A 27,945-nucleotide genomic window follows, 5' to 3' on the forward strand; every position below is an offset into this window, starting at 1 on the left:
CAGATACCCAAATCTATAGAAGCTTAAAGTTCCCTATATACATGGTATAGTATTTGCATATTACCTATGCAGATACTCCTGTGTACTTCAAATCATCTCTAGATTATTTATAATACTTAATATGACATAAATGCTATGTAAATAGTTGTTATACTGTATTGTTTAGGGAATAATGACCAGAGAAAAAGTCAGTACATGTTCAGGATAGATGCAAGCATCCATTTTTTTTTTTTTCTGAATAATTTTGATCCATAGGTGGTTGAATTGTGGATTCGGAATCTACAGATATAGAAGGCCAACTGTAGTAATTAATAAACCTGTTTATGGTTGCATAAATAATGACAGTCAATTTCTGTTAAGGCAGTTTCTAACACAGTTTTTTTTTTGAGCAGATCATGACAAGATGTTTAAGATGAGTGAAAAGATATTACTGCTGTGTGTTGGAGAAGCTGGAGACACTGTACAGTTTGCAGAATATATTCAGAAAAACGTGCAACTTTATAAGATGCGAAATGGTGGGTAAGACTTACGAGTTTTGGTTGGCATATTACTAGTTTACTAGGGCTGCCATTGCAAAAGTCACAGACTGGGTGGCTTAAACAACAGAAATGTGTTTCTCACAGTTGTGGACGTTAGAAGTCAAAGATTAAGGTGTTGGCAGGGTTGATTTCTGAGGCCTGTCTCCTTGGCTTGCAGATGGCCATCTTCTCCCTGTGTCTTCATGTGATTTTTCTGTCTGTACTGTGTCCAGATTTCCTCTTCTAAGAATACCAGTCATATTGGATTAGGAATTCATTTTAATTTATTAACCTCTTAAGGATCCCTTCTCCAAATACAGTTATATTCTAAAGTACTAGGGATTAAGACTTCAACATATGAATTTTTGGAGGACAAAATTCAGCCTATCACAATTGATTTGTCTTTAAATTTGAACTGAAAAATAATATTCTTTAAGACTTATGTGGTCATATTTTCATTTGAGTTTTCTGTGTTTAAGAAGTTGTCCAGACCCTAAAGGTTCTAATCCTTCATAAAAGATTTTCTACAAAAATCCTAGAGCAGAGAACTATTGTAACACTGATAGTTAGCAGATATAACACCATTGGGCTGGCGTGATGACTCACACCTGCAGTCCCAGCAACTGGGGAGGCAAAGGTGGGAGGATCACTTGAGACCAGGAGTTTAAGACTAGCCTGAGCAATGTAGTGACACCTCATCTCTACAAAAAAAAAAAATTTTTTTTTTGAAATGGAGTTTTGCTCTCATTGTCCAGGCTGGAGTGCAATGGCACGATCTCAGCTCACCACAACCTCCGCCTTCCAGGTTCAAGCAATCCTCCTGCCTCAGCCTCCCAAGTAGCTGGGATTACAGGCGTGTGCCACCATGCCTGGCTAATTTTGTATTTTTATTAGAGACAGGGTTTCTCCATGTTGGTCAGGCTGGTCTCAAACTCCCAACCTCAGGTGATCCACTCACCTCGGCCTCCCCAAGTTCTGGGATTACAGGTATGAGCCACCACGCCCAGCCTGCTACAAAATGTTTTTTTTTTTTTTTTTTTTTTTTTGAGGCGGAGTCTCGCTCTGTCGCCCGGACTGGAGTGCAGTGGCCGGATCTCAGCTCACTGCAAGCTCCGCCTCCCGGGTTTACGCCATTCTCCTGCCTCAGCCTCCCGAGTAGCTGGGACTACAGGCGCCCGCCGCCTCGCCCGGCTAGTTTTTGTATTTTTAGTAGAGACGGGGTTTCACCGTGTTCGCCAGGATGGTCTCGATCTCCTGACCTCGTGATCCGCCCGTCTCAGCCTCCCAAAGTGCTGGGATTACAGGCTTGAGCCACCGCGCCCGGCCAAAAATTTTTTAAAAATTAGCTGAGTGTGGTGGCATGCACCTGTAGTCCTAGCTACTCAGGAGGCTGAGGCAGGAAGATCGTTTGAGCCCAGGAGGTCGAGGCTGCAGTGAGTTACAATTTTGCCACTGTACTCTGGGAGGCAGGAAGATTCTGTCTCTCAAAAAAATTTTTAAACCAACCAAAAAAAAAAAAAAAAAACCTAACACCCTCTTGGAGGTAGGGATGGTAGTATCAGACTTTTTAAGTGTTAGATATTTCAGAGGATGTGGTTTGAGTTTAAAAGTATCTGAATCCGGCCAGACACAGTGGCTAACAGCTGTAATCCCAGCACTTTGAGAGGCTGATATGGGAGGATCACTTGAGGTCAGGAGTTTGAGACCAGCCTAGGCAACAAAGCAAGACCCTGGCTCTATAAAAAATAAAAAAATTAGCCGGGTGCAGTGGTGCACACCCATAGTCTCGGCTACTCAGGAAGCTGAAGTGGGAAGATCGCTTGAGCCCAGGAGTTCAAGGTCTCAGTGAGCCATGATAGTGCCACTGCACTCCAGCCTGTGCGACAGAGTGAGACCCTGTCTCAAAACAAGCGAACAAAACAATCTGAATCTCAGCATTAAAAAACCTAAGTAAACCTTGGCTTTACTATTTTTTATGTGATAAGTCATTTATTTTCTCTTGGCCTTTATTTTCCTTATCTCTAAAATGAATTATAATACTAATGAATAATACATATGTAAATGTTCTGTAAACTTAAAGTATTGTGTAACTAACTGTAAGTATGTACTGTGTCTTCAAAGGGTTCTACCTTACTCTCTGGTAGGTTTCCTTCTAGAGAGATAATTAGAACTTTTGTGAAGTATTTTGTGAGCGCTCTCTGGGGCTAATGAACTGTTATCCACTGGGAAAGCCTCCCTAGCAAACAATACTAGCCACTAGGCCTCTGATCCAGGAACGTTTGTAGTGGTGGTCTGGCAGAGAAAACCTTATTTCCACTACTTCACAGTTCAATAACAATGTTATACACTGCACTGGTATAATATGGAGCTATGAAGGAACTTAATTTGAATATACTTGCATGTGTCAAATGACCAAAGATCTATTCACATAGTTTTTTGGGCAGTGGATTTATCATTTGTATTCAATTCCATAAATATTTTTGAGGGCCTCTTCTATGTTAAACATTCTGCTTAATACTTCAGAGAATTCAAAGATGAGTAAGGCTTAGTCCCGACATTCAGGAACATAAAGCACATGGCACTTAGGTTTATGCAAGTTTAGAATATTTCAAGAATTCTGCTTTTTTTCCCAGTGGTTCCACTTTTTGCCTGCATAACAAATGAGGCATGTCAGTAATGCTTCTGAAGTCCAGTAGGTACTGTATTACTTCACTGGCTGTCCTGAGAGAGGGAGAGGAGTGAACAAGAGGAGCAAGAGTTGTTTGTTACTTGGGTTTTAGGGTCTAAAGTCAGTGCACAGAACAAAAACTATTTGGTTAAAATTGCCAAGTACAGTTTTGTGTATGTAACTCTATATAGTAATTCTTATATACGTTAAAGGACTGAGCTAAAATAAGGGAAAGAAAGAGAAAATCTTTATGTAGATAATCAGGCTTGACTTTTCTGCCTTTAGGATAATAGTCAGATCGTTAGAGATGTTTAAGGAGTTAGGTAAAGAATTGAATAGTATTTCCACTTGTCCAGGTTCCTTCTTTGTTTTTTTTTTTTTATTGTTTTTTGAGCCAGGGTCTCGTTCTATTGCTCAGATTGGAGTGCAGTGGCACAGTCTCAGCCTACTGCAATTTCCAACTCCTGGGCTCAAATGATTCTCGTGCCTCAGCCTCCTGAGTAGCTGGGATTACAGGCATGCACCACCATGCCTGGCTAATTTTTTGTATTTTAAGTAGAGATGGAGTTTCGCTATGGTGGCCAGGCCGGTCTTAAACTCCTGTCCTCAAGTGATCCACCCACCTGGGCCTCCCAAAGGGCTCTGGGATTACAGGTGTGGACCACTGTGCCTGGCCTCTTTTTTTAATTTTTTTTTGTTATTATTTTTGTTGTTGTTGTTGTTGACACAGGGTCTCACTCCTGTCGCCTAGGCTGGAGTGCAGTGGCACAATCATGGCTCATTGCAGCCTCGACTTCCCAGGCTCAGGTGATCCTTCCACCTCCGCCTCCCAACTACCTGGGAAAACAGGTGTGCACCACCACCCCTGGCTAATTTTTATATTTTTAGTAGAGACGAGGTTTCACCATGTTGCCCAGAATGGTCTTAAACTACTGGGCTCAAGTGATCTTCCTGCCTCAGCTTCCCCAAGTGCTGTGATTACAGGCATAAGCCACTGCGCCTGGGCAAGGGTTGCATTCATTATGATTTAATGCGCACTAATAGACCTGTGAGGATAAAGTACAATAATACATGTGAAAACACTCAGCATAGACCCTACAACATAGTTGCTGCTCAATAAATATTTGTTAGGATTTTAATCTGAATCTCTCCTAATTTGACAGTGGTATTTAAAATGTCGTAAGCAATTACTTAACCACACTGCTGTGTGTCTTTCCGTACTGACATTTTCTGTGTGGGCCCACTGAGTTATGGATCATTCTTGTGCCTTTTGGCACTGGTCCCATTCTACAGGGGGATTAAGCTCCAAAGTGAATGCATTATTACATGCACATCTGATGCTGTTCCTCTGGATTGTAGCTTTGTTGGTATGACAACTTTTATTTTTTATTTTTGAAGTTTTAACACTTGAGATACTCTGTTTTTAAAAATATTGCAGAATGATGGAAATGTTCTTTTCCTGTGGCTTGTACTTTTGAAAGTCATATTATACTTCTTAATAAAGTTACAATTTTTTTTTAATAAACTATGACTCAGAGGTAGTCCTAACTTCTAGCCTCTCTTTTCCCAATATCCTTTTTGTTCCTATCTTCATTTTTTTAGAGACAGGGTCTTTCTCTGTCACCCATGCTGGAGTGCAGTGGCACAATTATAACTCACTGCAGCATTGAATTCCTGGGCTCAATTGATCCTCCCCACTCAGCCTTCTGAGTAGCTGGGACTACAGGCAGATACCACCATGCCTAAAAATTAAAACAATTTTTTTTTAGAGATGGGGTCTCACTATGTTGCCCAGGCTAGTCTCAAACTCCTGGGCTCAAGCGATCCTCCTGCCTTGGCTTTCCAAAGCTCTAGGATTACAGGCATGAGCCACTGTGCCTGGCCCCCAGTATCCTTTTTAAAATAAACTTTTAAAAAATTGGCATCTAAGACATCTTTCTTTTTTTTCACTTCCTGTGTATTTGTGTCCCTTCTACAGTGGAAAACACAGTGTGTTGATGAATGAATAGTTTAAGAAAGACTGCTACGAGTTGCATTCCACTATAGAACTGGGTCTGTTTGTGGCCAAGAATTGTTGTCAGTACTAACCAGCTATTTCATAGCTGTTGCATGAGGAAAGGGACTAGAGTAGGATTGTACCCCTCAGTCTATATGCTTTGTTTACTCTGAGTGTACAAAAGATGGTGGGCTTTAGGAACAAGGGTAGTGAATAATTTGGGGCACTATTATTCCTTCTGCTTTATTTTAAGTATGACTCTTTATCTCTTCTACCAGGATATGAATTGTCTCCCACAGCAGCAGCTAACTTCACACGTCGAAACCTGGCTGACTGTCTTCGGAGTCGGGTAAGTAATATATCAGACATTGTTAGATAAGAGCAGAAGAATCCTTTGTGCTTCTTTTATATTCTCGTTATATATGAATAGTATTTTTGCCCTTTTTTGGCCTTCCAGAACCCTTCCCATTGCTACTTGTTCATTCTTCAGTTCAACATCTTTGTACACCGTTGTTATTAATAGTTACAGCCCGAAAGGCAAATATTCATTCCCAGAGAATTGGTTGGGACACACCAATATGAAGGCCTGTGACAACCTAACCTTTTTTGTTTTTCCCCTAAAACTATTTTTTAGAGCAGTGTTAGGTTCACAGCAAAATTGAGAAGAAGTATAAAGATTTCCCACATTCCTCCTCACCCACATGTATAAGCATTCCCCATTATCAGCGTCTTCCACCAGGGTGGTACACTGTCACAAAGGATGAGCCTACATTGACGGTAATCACCCAGGTCCATAGTTTACATTAGGGTTTACTCTTGCTGTTGTGCATATTATGGGTCTGGACAAATGTATAATGACATGTATCTTGAGATTACTTATCTGTGTTTCTCTTTTTTTCTTTTATTTATTTCTTTTTTTTTTTTTTTTTTTTTTGAGACAGGGTCTCGCTCCAGTTGCCTAGGCTGGAGTGTAGTGGTGTGATCTCAGCTTACTGCAGCCTCAACTTCCCAGGCTCAGGTGATTCTCCCACCTCAGCCTCCCAAGTAGCTGGGACTACAGGTGTGCACCACCACACCTGGCTAATGTTTTGTATTTTTAATGGAGGCAGGATTTCACCATGTTGCCTAGGCTGGTCTTGAACTCCTGGACTCAAGCAGTCTGCTGGCCTTGGCCTTTTTTGGTGCTGGGATTATAGGAATGAGCTGCTGTATCTGGCATACTTACCTGTGTTTTTCTATGACTTTTTCCCAAAGCATACAGCATTGTTCCTCCTTGCTTATTCTAGCCTTGTTGCCATTCTAGAGCTGTCTCAATTTCATCAACAGCATATTAAAAGATGCAACACTAAGTTAAGGATTGAATGCATTAAAGATTGTGTCGGGGCCGGGCGTGGTGGCTCAAATCTGTAATCCCAGCACTTTGGGAGGCCGAGACGGGTGGATCACGAGGTCAGGAGATCAAGACCATCCTGGCTAACATGGTGAAACCCCGTCTCTACTAAAAAATACAAAAAACTAGCGGAGCGAGGTGGCGGGTGCCTGTAGTCCCAGCTACTCGGGAGGCTGAGGCAGGAGAATGGCATAAACCCGTCAGGTGGAGCTTGCAGTGAGCTGAGATCCAGCCACTGCACTCCAGCCTGGGCAACAGAGCGAGACTCCGTCTCAAAAAAAAAAAAAAAAAGATTGTGTCGGATGTGCTAGGAAAGTTCATATGGTTGCTAAAGGTGTGCATTATTCTCTTCCCACAGGGACTAAATAAATAGAGCCTTAACATGTGACCTCACCCCCTGTGCCTGTTTACTCATCTATGAAATGGAGATAACTTCCTAACCCCACAGGACTGCCAGGAAAATGAATGCTTGTAAATCATAATATTTAACATTCATATGACTTTTGCCCAAAGCATTTTGCTTAATAATTTAATCTACTCAGTATTCCACTGAGAAAGATAGTAGTTAATTCTCTATCACTGAGATGAAGTGAAAGGCATAAAGTGGCAAAGGGACTAGCTCCAGGTCACACAGCAGGTCAGACAAAGCTAAAATAATGGCACCATAATGATTTGACTGTTCTGCCTTTAGTTCTTCAGTAGTATTTCTAGAACACTGGTGCTATTCATGTTTTTATTGTGGTTTGAGTTTTCATCTGTACTTGCTTAAAATAACAAGTTACTTTTTTAAAAGTTACTTACTACAGATCTATAAAGCAGTTTATTTTCTAGTGCCTAATAATCTTGGACTGATAATTTCTCAATAAATAGTACCTCTCAGTGCTAGCTTTGACCAAGAGCTTGTACGATCTGAGGGATCATGAAGTTTGAAGAGAAACTAGAGACATGCAGGATTGAGAGGAGGCAAATTTACATACATTGTTTTGACCTGGATGAAAGATCAGTAGTCTTTTCTTAAAAAAAAAAAAATAATAATAATGTTTATTTATTTATTTTTCTCTTCCAAGAAAATCATTGTCACCAAGTGGTCTTTTCTTCACTCCTCCTTGAGAAAAGAAAATGGGTCAGATATTAGCTTTTCTGCCACCAGAAGTTCCTGTGGTGTTCAGCATACTATGGTTTGCCATGTACAGTGTTCCTCTGACTTATCAGGCAGAACCGGAATAAGAATTCCAGCTTTGGGCACAATAAATACTGTGTCATAAATATTGCAGACATTAAGTGAATTAAGCTCCCTTTTTGGAATTGAGATAAGAATGGCAGTGTGCTTCATGCAAATGCAGTGAATCTGGTTTAATCTTCTCCTAGCAGAAATGTTTGATGTCTTAACAAATATCCCTTGTAGACAGTGACATGGGGCTCTGGTAAATATTGACTACCTCTGCCTGAGCTTCTCCATTAGGTCCAATCTCTGCTCCCCCATCTCCTTATCAAAATAGATTCTTAGTTCTAAAATATAAATTTATATTTTAGTCATATTATTCTGGGAAGAGAGATGATAATTTGTCAGTGTTCCTAATAAGTGCAAAGTCACCAAATTTAGTATATTTACGTGGTCACACCAGTTGGCAGATGTGACTCATTTTGGGTTAGCCAGTTACCATGTATAACTTTTGTGTCTGTAGCTCAAATTGTTTGATTTCTAATTTGCTCTGTGTATGTGTGGTTGTTTGGTTGGGTGGACTTTTACTACCACCGAGTATATAATGAATCTTGCATAAACTGGTTCATTAAAATGTAGGCATTTAGCATTATGGTTAAGAGCATAGTCCATGGACTACCTGGGTTTGAATATTTGCTTACTGATTTACTAGCTGGATGCCTTTGGACAGATTCTAAGCTTAATTTCCCTGCTTACCAGCTTCAAAAAGTTATTATGAAGATTAAATGAGGTAATAATGCAAAGCTCTTACTTAGCACATGTATGTCACATATAACTGATTAATCACTTTTTGTTTTGAGACAGGATCTCACTCTGTCGTCTAGGCTGGAGTGCAGTGGTATGATCACAGCTCACTGCAGCCTCTTGACCTTGCAGGCCCAGATGATCCTCCCACCTCAGCCTCCCCGGTAGCAGGGACTATAGGTGCATGCCACTATGCCTGACTAATTTTTTGTAGAGGTGGGGTTTCTCCATGTTGCCAGGCTGGTCCCGAACTCCTGGGCTCAAGCAGTTCTCCCACTTCGGCTTCCAAAGTGCTGGGATTACAGGTATGAGCCACCATGCCCAGCCACTTTTGTTTTTATGCTGCGATTGCTGTTTGGTGAATAAGTTAGTTTTTCATGAGGTATAATTTGTTGTGCTTTTCTTATGTTTTTTTTTTTGTTTTTTGGAGATAGGTTCTTGCTCTGTCACCTAAGAGGTGGCACAGTCACAGCTTACTGTAGCATCAACCTTCTAGGCTTAAACAGTACTCCCACTTTAGCCTCCCAAGTACAGGCACAAAGCCACCATGCTGGTATTAATAGGGAAAATAGAAGTAAAATAACATTGAACATATATTATGTGCTAGGATTTTTCTAGATCTACACAGTCCAGTATAGTAACCAACTAGCCATATGGGACTATTTAATTTAAGTTAATTAAAAGTAAATAAAATTTAAAATTCAGTTTCTGGAGGAAAATCTCCTGGTGGACTTTACCTGAATGCTAAATCAAGTTTTATTTCTTTTTTTTTTTTTTTTTTTTGAGGCGGAGTCTCGCTCTGTCACCGGGACTGGAGTGCAGTGGCCGGATCTCAGCTCACTGCAAGCTCCGCCTCCCGGGTTCACACCATTCTCCTGCCTCAGCCTCCCGAGTAGCTGGGACTACAGGCGCCTGCCACCTCGCCCGCTAGATTTTGTATTTTTAGTAGAGACGGGGTTCACCGTGTTAGCCAGGATGGTCTCGATCTCCTGACCTCGTGATCCGCCCGTCTCGGCCTCCAAAGTGCGGGATTACAGGCTTGAGCCACCGCGCCCGGCCTTTTTTTTTTTTTTTTTGAGACGGAGTCTCGCTCTGTCGCCCAGGCTGGAGTGCAGTGGCCGGATCTCAGCTCACTGCAAGCTCCGCCTCCCGGGTTTACGCCATTCTCCTGCCTCAGCCTGGGACTACAGGCGCCCGCCAACTCGCCCGGCTAGTTTTTTGTATTTTTTAGTAGAGACGGGGTTTCGCCGTGTTAGCCAGGATGGTCTCGATCTCCTGACCTCGCGATCCACCCGTCTCGGCCTCCCAAAGTGCTGGGATTACAGGCTTGAGCCACCGCGCCCGGCAAACTTTTATTTCTTAAAAAAAAAAAAATTCTTTTCCTCAGTCACAGCCAAATTTCAGGTACCCAGTAGCCACAGCTACGGTATTGAACATCACAGATATGGAACATATCCATCATCGCAGAAGTTCTCTTGGACAGTGCTATTCTAAATACTTACATATGTATCTGTTATTAAGTATCCTTATTATGACACCATAAGATGTGTGTTATCCCCATTTTACTTACAGGATGTTAAGTATTTCTCTTATATATGTTTCCAAAGCATATATATAGTATGTTAAAGGTTAAGTTAAGATTCCATCTTCAAATATCAAACTATTTCATGCTGTCTTCTTTATTAATTAGTGGACTAATGTACCAATATGTGCATTTAGGGGAACATGAAATGTTCAGTTTTGTTAAAATGTCAAAATTGCACATAGTATTATATAAATAACTTATGAATATATGTCCATTGTATGTTTTCAATAAGTGTTTGCTGAATAGGTGTCATCCAGCTAGGTCTACATATTCTGCTGAGAATGTTAATTATGCGTTTATACACTGGAAGGGAATTCTTAATGAATGGAATACCGGAAGAAGTAGTCTTAATAAATGGATATTAATTCATTTAAGAATTAAAGACATGAGGGCCAGGCGTGGTGGCTCAAGCCTGTAATCCCAGCACTTTGGGAGGCCGAGACGGGCGGATCACGAGGTCAGGAGATCGAGACCATCCTGGCTAACACGGTGAAATCCCGTCTCTACTAAAAAATACAAAAAACTAGCCGGGCGAGGTGGCAGGCGCCTGTAGTCCCAGCTACTCGGGAGGCTGAGGCAGGAGAATGGCGTAAACCCGGGAGGCGGAGCTTGCAGTGAGCTGAGAACCGGCCACTGCACTCCAGCCCGGGCGACAGAGCGAGACTCCGTCAAAAAAAAAAAAAAAAAAAAGAATTAAAGGCATGAAATCATCAGAAGACAAAAAAAGACAGATGGGGGAAAAACTCAGAAGCCTTCATTTTAGTTGTTTATTTAAATGCATATGTGCATTTAAGATGGTTTCTTCTTGTTGGTTAGACCCTGAAGAGCAGAAAAAGGGCTATACTATGCTCAAGGCTTGCTTGCTTAGGCCAGGCACAGTGGCTCATGCCTGTAATCCAGCACTTTGGGAGGTTGAGATGGACAGATCACTTGAACCCAGGAGTTCAAGACCAGCCTGGCCAATGTGGTGAAACCCCTGTCTACTAAAAAATACAAAAAATTAGCCAGACGTGGTGGCACACACCTGTAATCCCAGTTACTCAGGAGGCTGAGGCAGGAGAATAGTTTGAACCCAGAAGGTGGAGGTTGCAGTGAGCCGAGATTGTGCCACTGCACTCCAGCCTGGGTGACAGAGCAATACTCTGTCTCAAAAAAAAAAAAAAAAAAAAGGCTTGCCTTGCTCAGATTCTCCTTACAGTTTGACTAATGTCAGAGGATGATGAGTTACGGAGCTATTTCTTACTTAAAATGAATTATGTGTGGCATATTGGTGTGGCCCATCTGAATGCCCTAAAATTATCTCCATTAACAGATAGAGAGACGGGTATAAATCAGGCAAATCTGGTGTCCTTGGGAACGTGAAATTTTGTGGCAAGGCTTAGAGTAGGATGCTGGCCTCCATGATGTGTACTCTTCGGGTTTCACTGCCACACTGGCCAAAGAGTTTTCATATAACTTTTTCTGAAGTGTTTCATAAGCCTTTGGTAATTTATCTTTTTATCTATTTACTTGTAAATGCTTAGCAAGTAAACAGTAGAAATAATGAGTTGAAAAGATACCCAGCCTGGTGTAGTGGTTTTCAAACTTTATTCTGTGAAGCTGCTTCAGGATACTCACCAAAGAAGACCAGTGTGCAACGCTTCTTTTTTTTTTTTTTTGAGATGGAGTCTGACTCTGTTGCCCAGGCTGGAGTACAGTGGCATGATCTCAGCACACTGCAACCTCCATCTCCCGAATTTAAGTGATTCTTCTGCCTCATCCTCCCAAATAGCTGGGACTACAGGCATGCGCCATCATGCCTGACTAATTTGTGTATTTTTAGTAAAGACGGGGTTTCAACATATTGGCAAGGTTGGTCTTGAACTCCTGACCTTGTGATCCACCTGCCTCAGTCTCCCAAACTGCTGGGATTACAGGCATGAGCCACCGCTTTTTTGAGACAGAGTCTTGCTCTCTCACCCAGTCTGGAATGCAGTGGTGCAATCTCAGCTCACTGCAACCTCCACCTCCTGGGTTCGAGCAATTCTCCTGCGTCAGCCTCCTGAGTAGCTGGGATTACAGGAACGCATCACCATGCCTGGCTAATTTTTGTATTTTTAGTAGAGATGGGATTTCACCATGTTGACCAGGCTGGTCTCAAACTCCTGACCTCAAGTGATCTGCCCACCTCAGCCTCCCAAAGTGCTGGGATTACAGGCGTGAGCCACTGCACCCGGCCAAGTGTGCAGCACTTTAGCTCTGCTTCATATAGCTCAACTCAGCTTTTATCTATTTGATAGGTAGGAATTCTAGGTAAAGTTTTATTTGAAAAGGTACTACCACTGTTCCCTTACCGCCAAAGAGCCCTGCAACAGGAGGTTTAATACTAACTCTGCTGTGAGTTAATTGAAAACCTTGGGAGAAAGCAAGCATTTGATTGGATGGTTTTTAGGCTTTCTTCCAGCCCCCAAATAGCATGATTTAAAAATCTCATGTCAAGGCCATAACCAGACTTGAATTATTATTATTATTATTATTATTATTTTTAGTGAAAGGGAAAGAATATGTAGGAAAGGATTTCAGGTCGGTCTTAGTCATTTCCAGCAGTGACCGAAGCTTATCCCCACACTCTGGCCTTAATTCAAGGGTGTTTGATCTGATTAGTACCAGGCATGTATAGTGTGCTCCTGTCCTAGAAGAATCCTGTTGCTTTGAGCCTTCTATTCTGACCATGAGAATTATTCTTCTCATGCCTTAGGTGGCTGGCACAAAGACATCATCTGTTTATTGGTATCAGTGAGGTCGTGTGAACAGATGACCCAGGTGAAACCCTGACTTTGCAAGTCTTGTCCCCTGTACACTACCAACCATTTGTTACATGTGATTGAAATATCACTAACAAGAGTAATTTCACATGCTTTTTGGCAAATGTGGTTAGCAGGATGTGACATGACGCAGCACTGCCTTCTCCCTGCATGTGCCGTCTCCCTTGAGGCCTCATCTTCTCTACTTGCCTTGGTCTCACCCATGCCGAGGCTTGCCTTCAGCTCACCTGCTCCAGATGGGCGGCACAGTGGGAGGACACTGGCAAAGGCAGATGTGTTTATTTTCCGGAGACAAAATGTTGTGCTGCTGCAGATGGCAGTGCCTTGGAGCAAGTGGCAGCCTTTGACACTGCTGCCACACAGCCTGGGCATCCTGACAGACAGAGCCGGCTTACTTTTGGTGATGGGGAAAATCAAAAATACAAAACAAAAACAAAAACCAAGATGTTCATTATGCAGCTCCTGGACTTTCAGTGCAAGCAGCAGACCTTTTAGCAAACCTCAGTCAACTAGTGAGCTAACTGTGAATTTTCACTATGTAGGCCAAGAGTTATATGTCTGTTCATTACTTTTGTCTGCCAGCCTTAACAGGACATAAAGTTAAAAACTGGAAACAAATGATTACATTTAGATGGATATTCAGTTTGGTTCTGCAAAATATATGTGTATCCCAGGTCACATCTCACAGAAGTCTCTTAGGATTGGGGGTGGCTCATGTTGGCCCCATTGGAGATACCGCTGTTCTATTTTTAGTGGTCATTTTGATTATCCAAAGGCCCAGAGACAGATGTGCCTTGAAGTTGAGGTGTCTCAATTAATATGACAACACTTTGTGCTTATAGTGTTTTTCTACGAGGAGGAGTAAGCATTCTGACAGCTGCCCTTTTAAACAGTATGCTTATGCATTTGTTAGGGCTTGACTAAGTCCGTTAGGAAGACAAAAGACTGGCTGTTGAATCATTACACTTACCAGGCTCCTAAAAAAAAAATAGTAACTTGGGAAGATTCTTTGGAAGTATTGGCTTTATCATGAATTTTTTTTTCTTTTTTTTTTTTTTTCTTTTTTCTTTTTTAATGTGCTGTTTTTCCCAGCCCTAGCTGATAGAGTTAGGAGTTTGCAGGTGTAAAGTCCTCCCCCTCCCCTTCCCTGTCTCTCTCCAGGGGGTTGTATGTGAGAAGGTGTTGCTTTCTCACTCAGAGAACATATATGTGCTACTCTGTTGGATGCCTGCTGCAAGCACAGAGAACCCCTGTTCTCATTGAATGGAATAAGTCTGTTGGATGGCTGGAATTTTGCAGCCCCGTAATGCCAACTTTTCACTTAAAGCATCTATCCACAATGGGAATGAAGCAGTTTATGTGCTTGGTCTAGATTTGTATTGTTTTAAAACTCGTGTCTTAAAAATTTTGTGGTTTCCTATTAAGGTTTGGTTTAAGCCTAAAGCAGGAGAGTGCTGTGTCTGCTTAGTAAGAACATGCTTTTGCTTTTCAAATGTTTACTATTAGAAGTGCAGATTTACCCCCAACTTTTAAGATTGCTTTAAATAACTTTTATGGCCGGGCACGGTGACTCAAGCCTGTAATCCCACCACTTTGGGAGGCCGAGACGGGCGGATCACGAGGTCAGGAGCTCGAGACCATCCTGGCTAACACGGTGAAACCCCATCTCTACTAAAAAACACAAAAAAACTAGCCGGGCGAGGTTGCGGGGGCCTGTAGTCCTAGCTACTCAGGAGGCTGAGGCAGGAGAATGGCGTAAACCCGGGAGACGGAGCTTGCAGTGAGCTGAGATCCGGCCACTGCACTCCAGCCTGGGCGACAGAGCGAGACTCCGTCTCAAAAAAAAAAAAAAAAAAAAAAAATTACTTTTATGTGAGCATGCCCTCACACATACTCACAGATACAAACACATACAATATCCTGGCATCTTGGTGCCTCTTGTTACCTGCCCTGGCCCAAGATCATGTAGGAATATGAATTTAGGGGCTGATCCCAACAACCTCATGAGGTTTTCTTGACTCTCTCCCAAAAAACAGTTATCTAAAATGAAGGGCAGTGGGAAGGCTTTCCACAAGAGGAAAGGTTGATTTTTCTGTTTTTTGACCTGAGAGGTCATTACATGTATATTTACTATGTTCATTAGCTATACCATGTATATTTTATGTTTTTTTTTCCTTCTTTTTGAGACATAGTCTTGCTTTGTTGCCCAGGCTGGAGTGCAGTGGTGCTGTCTAGGCTCACTGCATCCTCCGCCTCCTGGGTTCAAACAATTCTCCCGCCTCAGCCTCCTGAGTAGCTGGGACTACAGGCGCATGCCACCACACCTGGCTAATTTTTGTATTTTTAGTAGAGATGGGGTTTCATCATGTTGGCCAGGCTCCCGACCTCGTGATCCACTTGCCTCGGCCTCCCAAAGTGCTGGGATTACAGGCATGAGCCACCACGCTTGACCTATTTTATGCACTTTTATGTGTATGTGTTGTTTCATAAAAAGGTATAAGAAAATGAAAAGGAAGACTAAAAGGGCAGGAAAGCATATTACTTTTTAACCTAAAAATAAAAAAAAGGGGGGTCAGCTTTACCATTACTTTTGAATGTAGACAACAGAGCAAATAGGATTAACTAGATTGGAAAGAAGAAAGGAGATAATAGTCTCTGAGTCTTTGTAAACTGCAATGATCCAGCAGAATTCTACACTTCCTTTTCTGACGCTTCCTGATGGATGTGGTTTCTTACAGCCAGAATGTTCCATACCTGCTGATTTTCATTCAGCCAGTCTCCAGCCTGCCTTGTCCTTGGGGCTGAGGAAACAAAGGTGCACACCTCAATGTGGGCCTTCGGATGGGGAAATGGAGAAGTAAACTGTCAGTTGCACTGCAGAGTGACAAGTGCTAAGATAGCCATATACACGGGATACTCTGGGAGCACAGAGCCTACCCTGAGCCTCAAAGGACTTGCTGTCGTGAAGGCAAAGATGAAACAAAAGGGCAAACTGAAAGCACAGACCAAGGTGTTTGAGAGTATTTTAGGTTAGGTTAACAATGATTTGTTAACAATAGTCAGGGCAGGGATAAATACTTCTCTGGGCCTCCTCATAAGTTTATCTGTCATGGGATTCTATGTACAAAATAGGGCTCTACTGATTAAAAACAAACATAAATATATATATTTATTTATTTATTTTATACTACATACATAAAATTGATAATCTAAAGTCAGCCGGGCACAGTGGCTCACACCTGTAATCCCAGCACTTTGGGAGGCCGAGGCAGGTGGATCACCTGAAGCCAGGAGTTCGAGACCAGCCTGGCCAACATGGTGAAATCCCGTATCTACTGAAAATACAAAAATTAGCTGGGCATGGTGACAGGTGTCTGTAGTCCCAGGTACTCGGAAGTCCAAGCCAGGAGAATCGCTTGAACCCAGGAGGCAGAGGTTTTAATGAGCCAAGATTGTGCCACTGCACTCCAACCTGGGTGACAGAGCGAGACTCTGTCTCTAAATAAATACAAGCAGTGGGTCTTTCTGGAAGCCTGTTGGCTAAGAGGGGGTTCGCATGATCAGATGAGATTGGTAAGATCATTAGCTCCTTGGCTGTGCTTTGATGGAGCATTCGGGGAAAGAATGAAGGAAGTGGGGAGACCAATGAGGGGCCTCCATGTCAGTTAAAGCTGTAGCAGTAACTTTGGTTGGACCTGGGGTGCTAGTGGGGAACACTGTTCTAATAGAAGGGCTCCTAAATAGTCTTTTCCTCAGAATTTCCTTAGTACTCTATGGACATCTGAAAACATATACCATCATGTATAGTCCTAAATACTCTTTTCCAGAAGACCATGTTATTTATTAGCTCAGAGAGGTGAATCAGCTTTGATGTTCAGAATTCATAGATTAGATATTTGTGGACGTGCTTAGCATGTACAACTTAACATATGCCTTATAGTGTGCAAGCCTGTAGCAAAGCATGGCTTCTGCATTTGAGGTTTTTAAAAACTGACTTAACGGTATATGGAATCTTAAATTTTCCTAGAAACTGCCAGCTCATTAAAAAAAGGAGTTCAAGTGGCCTTGTTGCAAACATGGTGTTGGTTTTATCATTGCACAATCAGCAATTTTATTTTGATGTTATTTGGGGGGAAGCAGTATTTTTGATTAGCAAGTAAAATTAATGTAGAAAACAATACTGTGTTAACTATTTGGTATAATAAGGCATCTGTGCCATGTTGCATTTCAACTCATTAAATTTCTAAGCTTCTAATTACGATAAGTTACAACTGTAATCGGGAAACCAATCAAACTTGGAGTCATTGATAGCTTTAGAGAAGTAAAATTTACAGTAACTTTGGAATTACCGAGGAGACCTTTAAAATCTAATTTAGTTGAAAATTGAAATATACACAATATTTAAATTTTTTTGGTTGTAAAATTCATATTTATTGGGCACCTACTACTTAGCAAGTCTTCTTCCAGGAACTTTAACACAAATGAGTACCTTAATTCCTCACAGCTCTGTCAAGCAAGCAGTACTGTCCTCCACATTACAGATGGGGCACTCGAGGCTCCAAGTGGCCTATCTCAAGTAACACAACTGTAAGGTGATAAAGCCACATTTGATTTTCATTGCTTTGTCACAAAAGTACATGCCTATCTTATATGACTTATGGCATTTAAAAGCAGAGTTTATTCAAGTAGTAATTTACAAGATGTTTTTCTTTTAAAGTTTAAAATATTGGGTTGTAAATACAGTAACATTCCTGAGCTTAAGTTCAAGAACTCAACCATTATATGAGTTTTTACCAGTGTATTAAGCAAAAACATTTGAACATGAGCTAATTGTTATTAAAGGAAAACAAAGACAATTTTTATGTTTTTATTTTGGATCTGCCAGCATCAAACAGGTATATCAAATATACTTTCGGAGAATGACGTAAGGCAAGGAAAAAAAAGGAAAAGATTGGTTAGACAGTCTCTTTTTCAGAACAGTGTTTCTTTTATTTCATCTTGGTCCTCTGAAAATGAAAGGTTTGCTTTGTTTGAGGCACACTTGCCTCCTTATTTCCCAATTTAGTATGAGAATGTATTAACATGGGCCAGTTTGTTTTTTAGTGCTACAAAAAATAAATGCATTTGGAACAGGAGAGAACAAGAAAGTCAGGCGTTTAACTTTTTGTTTGTGAAGCTCACTATAGTATTCTGATTTTGATCAGTTTACATTTGTACTTTGTTTCCGTCACAAGATTAAGAGAAAATTGTTTTCAACTTCTAATTCCATACCTTCTCCACCCTAAGTGGCCACTGTAGATAACAGCACTCTAACCGGCCCTGGGTTCTCTCTTGCATCTCTGCTTTTGCCACTCCAGCACTTTGCTAGTCTTCTCCCTTGAATGTACCAACATCCCCCACATGGCTAGCTCTTCAGTGCCAGTTAAACTCAGCATTTATCAGGGAAGTTTTTTCTGTATTTGCTCCCCACCCTGCTCCCCAACCCCCCACCACATATGTCACCCTCAATTTCTTATGGCAACGTAGGTATACCTTTGCCATAGTGTCCTGTTGTAATCATTTTCTTTACTGTCTTCCATGTGCGAGTGTGAGAGTGTATGTGTTCATATGAATGAAACCTCTTCACTGGCTGGCTCTTCATTCGATCTCATGACCTGGGTTATACACTGTTTTCTCTTCCCATCTGTCTTTGGACAGCTCTGCTTAAGCTCATTAGGTCCAATTTGAGCTCTTTTCATTTGCACTGCCACTGTCCCCCTTATCGAGAGTCCTAACTCTTCTTTCTCCCTCACCTCTTCTACTAGTTGTGAAGTTCCATCATTTCTACCTTCTAAATATATCTCGTATTTCATTCCTCTCTCTCTGCCCCCTCTACTTTTTACTTAGTTTGATCCTCATCGTCTGTCTAGAGAAGACTATTGTAGATCCTCTAACCATCCCCCCTTCCTCTCAGTCTTAATCCCAGTCTGTCTTCCATATAACTGTCAGTTACCATCCTAAAATGGCAATCTGTTTGTATTTCCTTTCTAAAAGTCTTCTGTTAAAGAGAAGCGGGGAAAGTGGCTGGGACCAGTGGAATATCAATTTGAGACATCAGGGTTCCTTGGCACCAATTAACCAATGTGCTATGTCATGAAAAAAGGCTTGGATCAGCAGAGGGATGGAAGTGGCAAATTTTCACTGGCTGCTCTATGGTTTACATACTAATGTAAATATTCTTTAGTCTAGGAGGCCAATAACAGTATCATCCCAGTTTCTCTCTCTTCTTCCTGCTGAAGTCACCTAATTCTCCAGGTGTATGTGTCCCATGTTCACCAGTATCCAGACATTCCATATTCCTCTCTGTTTCTTTGTCTTCACATATACTGTTTCCTCTGTCTGGAGTCCTTCCTACCCACATCTACCTTGTGAGTGCCTTTCAGATCCAGACTCCCATCTTCATCATGTGGCACGATGCTTCTCATGTAATAAATGCTAAGTAAACATTTATTGAACTTATTCACATTCCAAATGTGGAAATGATGTTAGTTGAGGCATCTGCCCATTTCATAATTATTCTATGTTGTGGTCCCAGGGAACTCATGGAATTTGGTTGAAGCCTTTTATAAACTGCGTATTTTTTACTTAAGGCTAAAAGAGATTGAATCTACACATGGGTTTCCTTAAAAAGGAATATAGCCAAGAGGATTAAAGTGAGGGTACAAGGCCGGGCGTGGTGGGTCACACCTGTAATCCCAGCACTTTGGGAGGCCAAGGTGAATGGATCACTTGAGGTCAGGAGTTTGAGACCAGCCAGGCCATCATGGTGAAACCCCATCTCTACCAAAAATACAAAATTAGCTGGGTGTGGTGGCGTGTACCTGTTATCCCATCTACTCCAGAGGCTGAGGCAGGAGAATCACTTGAACCCGGGAGGTGGAGGTTGCAGTGAGCCGAGATCGTGCCACTGTACTCTAGCCTGGGCAACAGAACAAAACTGTCTCAAAACAACAACAACAAAAAAGGTATAAATGATTCCATATTGCTTAGGCATTAAGGATAGGTCGTTCTCCACCCGATTCCCCATCCATAGAACCATAGGCTTCTAGAGCTAGGAAAGGTACTAGGTCACAATAACTGGAAGTTGCTGAAATCTTTGAGATTCTTTTAAGTGTTTGAAATAGGGGATTCCAATTCACATATGAAGTCCTTCTTTAATTAAAATGGCAAAATTGAAATTGAGGTTTTAAAATTACACCACCAAACCCACCCAAAAAAGATAGCTAGCGAATTTTGTTGGTTATTGCAAACAAAGTCTAGAGTTCAGAACATTGGTGTAAGAAATAACAATTGATTCATTTTATTTATTCATGAAATTGAAAAATTGGGGATTGGCAAAGCAGTTAAGGTGTTGATAATCTATCATCATGGGTATTTATTGAACGACTACATAGTTTTAGACCCTGTAGAGGAGTCATAATTGTATGATATTAAATTTGCCCTTTTAAAACTTAAAATATTAGGCAGACATGGAGGCACCCACCTATAGTCCCAGCTACTTGGGAAGCTAAGGTAGAAGGATTCCCTTGAGCCTGGGAGTTTGAGGCTATAGTGTGCTGTGATTGCACCTGTGGATAGCCACTTGGGCAAAATAGCAAGATCTTGTCTCCCAAAATAAACAAACAAAATCCTTAAGATGTTATTGGTCATATAAAGATGTGATAAGTGAAATAGAGAGCAATAGATGCTAGTATGCAAAATAGTGCATTTTGAAATATTTGAGTGTGTAACTGGCATTTACATACCAAATCATATTTTTACACTAATTTCCATTTTGTGGAGGCAGCATGATTTCCTGGAAAAGCATATAGGACTTGCAGTTGGGAGGCCTGAATTCTGGACCTGACTCTTGATGCTAATTACCTGTGTGGTTTAGGGCAAGTTACTGTTTCCTCTTTGAAGTTTAATCCCCACATTTGTAAAAGGAATACTGGGTAAACTAGTTGAGGTTTTCTATCCCATCCAAGTCTGTAAACTGCATTTTCATGAAATCCTCTCAGTACTAAAGATGGAATTTTAGGCAGTTTTGACAATCCCCTGGACTAAAAGAAATAGCAGATGTACTGTTCCTTTCAAAGTCCAGTCTCTGTTTAATATATTTAGAAGTCTGTTTACGAAAACACTCATCGCTGGACAAACTCATTTGTCTCATTGGCGGTTCTGCATCTTCTTCCAAATTACTGGCCTGCTAGGAATGGAGGTATGCCTCCCTCACTGCTTAGCATTCCAAGGTGCAACACATCAAAAAAGAAATTGCACCATTCTCCAAAGCACCTCACTCATAGCGGTGTCGTCCCATTCAATTAGAGGTGGCAAAGGCTGGCCTGGCTCCAAAGGAAGACTGCCAATTCCTCTCTTTTTCTGTGTCCACGCTTGGCAGGATACTTCCTCACGCCCACCTCTCTCTCCCTTGCTGTGACTTTAGCTTCCGCCAGATGTCACACCGCTGCTTGTCACCGCCCAGACTCTTGTCGCTGATTTTGTTGTTTCAGTGTATTTATCACAACTGTTCTCTTTAGCTGTAAAATTTATGGAATTTCACACTCTTAATTTTACTACAGTGTTTCTTTTTCATAATAGAGGGAATATACAAGGAGTCATATGCACAAGAGTTGGAGGGAAGGAAACACTTCATCTAACTCAAGTAAAGTTTGCATGTGTGCAGTGCGCACCCCCACCCCCAAATATACAAGAGTCTAAAGTGGCACTGAGCTCAGTTCTGCAGGGCTCTGATGCTCAGAGGTACTGAAGAAGTCTATTTCAGTCTCAGAAGGAAGTACATAAGAGATGTGCTTATTGGCCATTTCCCCTCTCTTCTTAAATTTGATCTTTTAGTAACCAACAAAAGTTGGACAATTTTATTGGCTCTCCGTAGCCCACTTCTTGATCTTACTATCTAGTCAAATCTGTTGATAATGCAGTCAAATCCTAAAAGTGGTGGTGGTAGTGTTGTGGTAATAGTCAATCTGCATTACAATTTATCAGGCATTGCACTGAGCACTTTACATGTATTTATCTAAACCTTACCACAACCTTATAATGATGGGTACTTTTATTATCCTTATTGTATAGATGAAGAAATCTCAAAAAGACCTAAATGCACTTCACTGTGAAAAAATAAACTCATATCACATACTCATTAAAGGAGGAAAAGATACATTTGTCTAGTTTTGTCCTCACCCTACCCTCACTGCCTTCTATTAAGAGGCAAAATTTTGGTGGTACCTCATGCTAGAAGCTAAAATTCATTTTGAGTTTCCAGGATGGTTCACTTAAAATATTTTCTTTGTATATCAATTAGACACAACTTTAAACATGTTGGTGTTTGCATTGCAGACCATTGATGGTGATTGCCAAGGCCTTTGGGTAGAGAGTATCTTAGCTAAATGTTTGGGTTCACTTGGATGAATGTTTGGATGTTTAGGTTAATTCAGTACTATATATAATGTTCAGTCTTAGCTTATACTGTGGAAGAAGCCTAGTCTTGTATGTTACAGTTCTTCCGCTCGGGGACCTCATAACTTTGTCTTACTACTTAGACTTACTATCTAAACAATTAGAATAGTGGAGACAACCAAAGGCTAGATTATATCATGTACAGAATAGAGATTTCATTTTAAAAGATTCTTGGTAATCTTTGCAAAGGATTACTTTGTAAGAGATTCTTTGTAAAGAGGATCCCTGGCAGTGCTCTCATTATTGATTAATGTTTCCCTTTCCCCAGAATAATTAGGCAAATCCTTAAGTATGTAGTATTGATCATGAGGAACAAAGGGAACTGATGAAAAAGTGTCTAGAAAGTAGCTTTACCACTCAGGATAGACATATTTGCAAGGGAAGAAATGACATGGTTAGGGAGGGTTGACCGTGAAGTAGGGATGCTCTAAGTGTCTAGTACAAATGCTTGTGACACAGAACAGCATTACCTTAGGGCCTCTGGAAAGAGTCCCAGGAATGAGAGAGGAGGAAACTCATTTACTGCTTTTCTATCATGTGTCAGGCACTGTGCTGGCACTAACATCCCTCCATATCCCTTTATGAAGACACGTAGGAATTTTCCTCATATGTCAGTGCCAGAAGTAGTTGGGCTTCTCCTGATACTTGCATCGTTTATAGAGTCTTTACTGTTTTGGGCATTATACTTATTATCCACATGCCTTATCTTTTGGAATCCTCACTGTAGCAGCCCTTTGGTAGTAGGGATCATCCTGTGTTTTAAATGAGAAATTAAAATTCAGAGAGATTAAATGACTAACTTTTCTAAAGTCACAGCCCAACTCTTTCTTATTTATTTATGCTATTGGTCCCTTCTTTGTTCAGTTCTGAATGCCTGACCTGTATCCTAAGCTTTTCTTTACTTAGCACACTGTGTCTAGAGGGAGGTAGAAAGAGAAGAACCCAAGCCTAGCAAAAAGCAACAATAAATGTACATTCATGGAGATGCTGGCAGTTGACCTAAACTTGAACCACTTCTCAGAAGTAGCACTTATTGCTTTCTCACGTTTGTTTAGTGACTTTTCTTTTCATTTGGTAGAAATAGGGTCTTACTCTGTTGCCAGTCAGACTGGAGTGCAGTGGAGGCATCATACATAGTTCACTGTATGCCGGGGCTTAAGGATCCTCCTGCCTCAGCCTCCCAAATAGCCACCTCACCTAGGTTTTTTTTTCCCCCATCGAGACAGGGTCTTGCCATCTTGCCTACGCTGGTCTTGAACTCCTAGGCTCAAGCAGTCTTCCTACCTTGGCCTCCCAAAGTGCTGGGATTACAGGCGTGGGCCACTGTGCCCAGCCAAGCCAGAGATCTTTGGTGGAGCATTGTCAGAAGAATTTCACAAACTGCAAGTTGTTGCACAGATGTATTGATTTAATTAGTCTAGATAACACCATTTATTTATGCTTAAGCATCTCACACATGCAAAAGTTGGTAATTCAAAGTCACACAATAATTTGTGAGTTATCTTCAATACCAGGAGTTGTAGCTTCTGAATACCAGCTTTGGTAAGTGTATGTGTGCGTCAGATGCCTAAGCATGAGTAAATGATACTATATAGACCAATTAAGTGATGCAGTTTGCTTCTGGAATTCTGTTGACATCCTTTTTCATCTAAAATTTTCTGGTAGTGGATTTTAAATAACACTTATTGTTCTAAACAATTGAATCTCATAGTATGGACAAGATCTTCATTGAAGACAAAACATCTGGGTTCTGCTTGTTAAGGCCTCTGAGTATCTGGGGGAATACTTAATATACCATTGCAACTTGATGAAATTGTCTTGGCTAACTATACAGCGAGTGTTCTGGCTAGTTAGTAGAGAAGAGTAGAGTTTATCCTCTTAGCAAAAAGATTTAACTTACTTTGTGATAGGTAAAAGACTGTATTATTAATTCTCTTGGGGAGAGAAACCAGTTTCTCTTTGCTATTCTGCCTCTCTTCCTCCCTCTTTCTGTCTTCTAATTTAAACTGTAAGAACACCAAGGTATTCTATGTCTGCCAGATTTTGCAGTACTGTTTTCACACTTACATATAACTAATAGCATTGTTAAAATCTGGAGCTAATTTAAGCAGGTTTGTTGTTGTTTAAAGTGATAAGCTTTCAAAAAGAGACTGAGATGTAGGTAATATAGTAGGATTTTTGGTAGCATCTTTTCTTCCAGAGTTTGGGATGCTTTACCATTATTATTTTTTCTCATTATATTCCCTAGAAGATAGAAAGGAGAAAGATTAATTAACCCAGTTTTACATGTTACAAAAAACCCAGAAGCTCATAGGAATTAAGTTTTTTGCCTAAGGTCAGATTTACTAAGAAGGTACTCAGAATGCACAGAAAATTCCAGAGCTTGGCAGAGTGCAGCACACTACTCATTGGGAAATACGATAGGTAGATAATGATCTTCTCAGAAGTCTTGACTGCTGGTCGACTTATTTCTCTCTGGATTACCCACTGTCTTATCACTAAAACAGAAACTTATTTGGAGGTGAGGACTACTCTGTAATCTCCAGGTGATGTTAGGAACCCTTCCTACTTAGCACAGCTGGCTTAGAATTCCAATTAAGTATATAACATGAGTTTCGTGCTAGGCACGGTGGCTCAAGACTGTCATCCCAGCACTTTGGGAGGCCGAGGTGGAAGGACTGCTTGAGCCTAGAAGTTGAAGACCAGCCTGGGCAACATAGTGAGACCCCATCTCTCTTTTTATTTCTTTTTTTTTATTTTGGAAATAGAGTCTTGCTCTATTGCCCAGGCTAGAGTGGTACAATGGCACCATCTCGGCTCACTGCAGCCTCTGCCTCCCAGGTTCAAGTGATTCTCATGCCTCAGCCTCCCAAGTAGCTGGGATTACAGACTCGTGCCACCACGCCTGGCTAATTTTTGTATTTTTAGTAGAGACAAGGTTTCACTATGTTGGCCAGGCGGGTCTCAAACTCCTAACCTCAAGTAAGCTGCCCGCCTCGGCCTCCCAAAATGCTGGGATTACAGGTGTGAGCCACCGTGCCCAGCCAAGACCTCATCTCTTAAAAAAATATAATAAATTAGCAGGGCGTGGTGGTAGGTGCCTATAGTCCTAGCTGCTCAGGAGGCTGAGGTGGGAAATTCGCCTGAGCCTAGGAGTTTGAGGCTGCAGTGAGCTATGATTGCACCACTGCACTCCAGCCTGGGCGACAGAACAAAATCCTGTTACTCCCCTCCCAACTCCTCCCCCCCCAAAAAAGCAAAAACCATGAGTTTTTTAAGACTGCCAAGTGGCCGTGTTAATCAGTGTTCAAAGAATGTTAAATGCCACTTTTAGGACCATTAGCTGTTACACTTCATGCTTCATAATGAGGTGTCTCACTTACTGTGCGTTTAATTAAATACATACACAAATTTAGGGATGAGGACATATCCATGGGCATTTACTGAAGTAAATGCAAGAGGAGAAACACATCCTGCAGAGAAAAAGAAAACCATATAAAATGGAAGTCCCACCCCTGATGCCTGGGGGCATAGACAGACTGAATTTAACATGGTAGATGGCGCAGCTGGTGTAGAAAAAAATAATCATCCATTTGGAGATGAAGAGCAACACAGACTCGGTCATGGTTCTCTATAAAACTCATGTTTTTAGATTTGCAGGTAATACAAAGAAAGGATACTTATAAATCCAAGTTATAATTATTTTTTATTGCTTTTTATTTGTCTCAAAATTACTTTTCAGTTAAGTCTGGTGATTTGACTTAAATATTTGAGACTTACTATCCCAGCCCACCCCATGAGTTGTTTCTTTTCTCTCTCTTTCTCTTGTTTTTTGAACCCAGGCTGGAGTTCAGTGGCACAATCACGGCTCACGGTAGCCTTGACCTCCTTGGCTCAAGTGATCCTCCCACCTTAGCCTCCTGAGTAGCTGGGACCACAGGTGTGCGCCATCATGCCCAGCTAATTTTTTAGTGTTTTGGTAGAAACAAAGTCCCACTATGTTACCTAGGCTGGTCTCAAACTCCTAGGCTCAAGCAAGCTTCCCAAAGTGCTGGGATTATACCTCTGAACTACTGCACCCAGCTATAAATTGTTTTTTTAGTAGTGGGCATACAGTTTACCATTTAGGATTGGTCCGGATGCCCAGACTGAGTTTGTTTATTTCATTTGATGTGGTTGGAGCATCTGCTTTTTTCAGTCTGTGGCCTGGCACTCTTAGAATTGTTTATTGGTTTCAACAATTAGGAATGACAAAAGAGCACCTATGCTTGCCTTTGCAGTGCTTAAATTTTTTTTTTTTTTTGGTTTTAAATTTTTGTGCGTTCATAGTAGGTGTATATATTTATTGGGTATATGGAATATTTTGATACAGGCATAAAATGTGTCATAATCACATCAGGGTAAATGGGGTATCTCTCACCTCAATCATTCCTCCTTTGTGTGACAAACAATCCAATTATACTCTTTTAGTTATTTTAAAATATACAATTAAGCTATTATTAACTATAGTCACTCTGTTTTGCTATCAAATACTTTTGAAGAAGTGCTTTTATACAGGTTCTCATCTGTGGACTTTAAGAAGATGGTAGCTTTTTCATATACCTAAAGTGCTCCAAATGCCCTTCTGTTTGAAGAGAACAAGCCGATATCCCTTGACCTGTTACCATACTCCAGGTCCTCTAGATTTCCCTACTTTTTTACTTCATTGTGATTTACTCAGTTGCTGCTAATATTTTCTTTCTCATCAAGAGTCAGAATATTCTCATTTGCCTTGGGAAGAGATGTTGGTGTTCTGCTTTAGTTATCACTTTACCATATCTTTTCTTTGCAGACCCCATATCATGTGAACCTCCTCCTGGCTGGCTATGATGAGCATGACGGGCCAGCACTCTATTACATGGACTACCTTGCAGCCTTGGCCAAGGCCCCTTTTGCAGCCCATGGCTATGGTGCCTTCCTGACTCTCAGTATCCTGGACCGATACTACACACCGAGTAAGTATTAACACTCTAGGGAGGGAGCAGTGGCAGAGCCCTGCCCTCAGCTGCTTCCCAGGTTTGTCCACCCTTGGAGTTGGGTGGCCAGGGCTTGAATAGGATGGATCCTAAGAAGCACAAGCAGGTCCCCCTCTGGAAGCTGCACTCTTCTGTCGGTCAGTAGGGTCTTGCAAAAGCTGATGTAAGTCCCATTTTTTGCCAGGCAACATGAGATAGTACGTATCTCTAGAGCTGGGTTTTGTTTTGAAGGAGGTTTGGAATAGATGTCATAGTGAATAAAACATTTTTATTGGGTTCTAAAGTTCTTCAGTTCTAAGAGTTCAAGTTTTTTCACTTATTTTGCTTTGCGTAGATGCTTATTGGCATCTCAGTAAAGAATGAGTGGGTAAAGCAAGTAGCTGTATATTTGTTTTGAACTTGCGAGGATGAACAGGTCCCCAGCATGTCAGCTGAAGGTTTCTTTGCTCAAACATCAAAGCTTTCTAAGGCTACAAATCTGAACCTTCCCTTGGTTGTCACCCAATGG

General features: G+C 41.3%; 1 protein-coding gene across 1 annotated transcript in view; it reads left to right on the forward strand.

Moving 5' to 3' along the window:
* Positions 1 to 27,945, forward strand: part of PSMB2 (proteasome 20S subunit beta 2) — a 39,691-nt gene that overhangs the window by 4,890 nt on the left and 6,856 nt on the right. The window contains exons 2-4 of the mRNA XM_033227153.1: positions 393 to 515; positions 5,461 to 5,531; positions 27,254 to 27,416. Coding sequence (XP_033083044.1) covers positions 393 to 515; positions 5,461 to 5,531; positions 27,254 to 27,416 — 357 coding nt within the window. The remainder of the gene's footprint in view (positions 1 to 392; positions 516 to 5,460; positions 5,532 to 27,253; positions 27,417 to 27,945) is intronic.

The sequence above is a fragment of the Trachypithecus francoisi genome, unplaced genomic scaffold (assembly GCF_009764315.1).
Source record: "Trachypithecus francoisi isolate TF-2019V2 unplaced genomic scaffold, Tfra_2.0 Lachesis_group12, whole genome shotgun sequence".
Lineage (NCBI taxonomy): Eukaryota > Metazoa > Chordata > Mammalia > Primates > Cercopithecidae > Trachypithecus > Trachypithecus francoisi.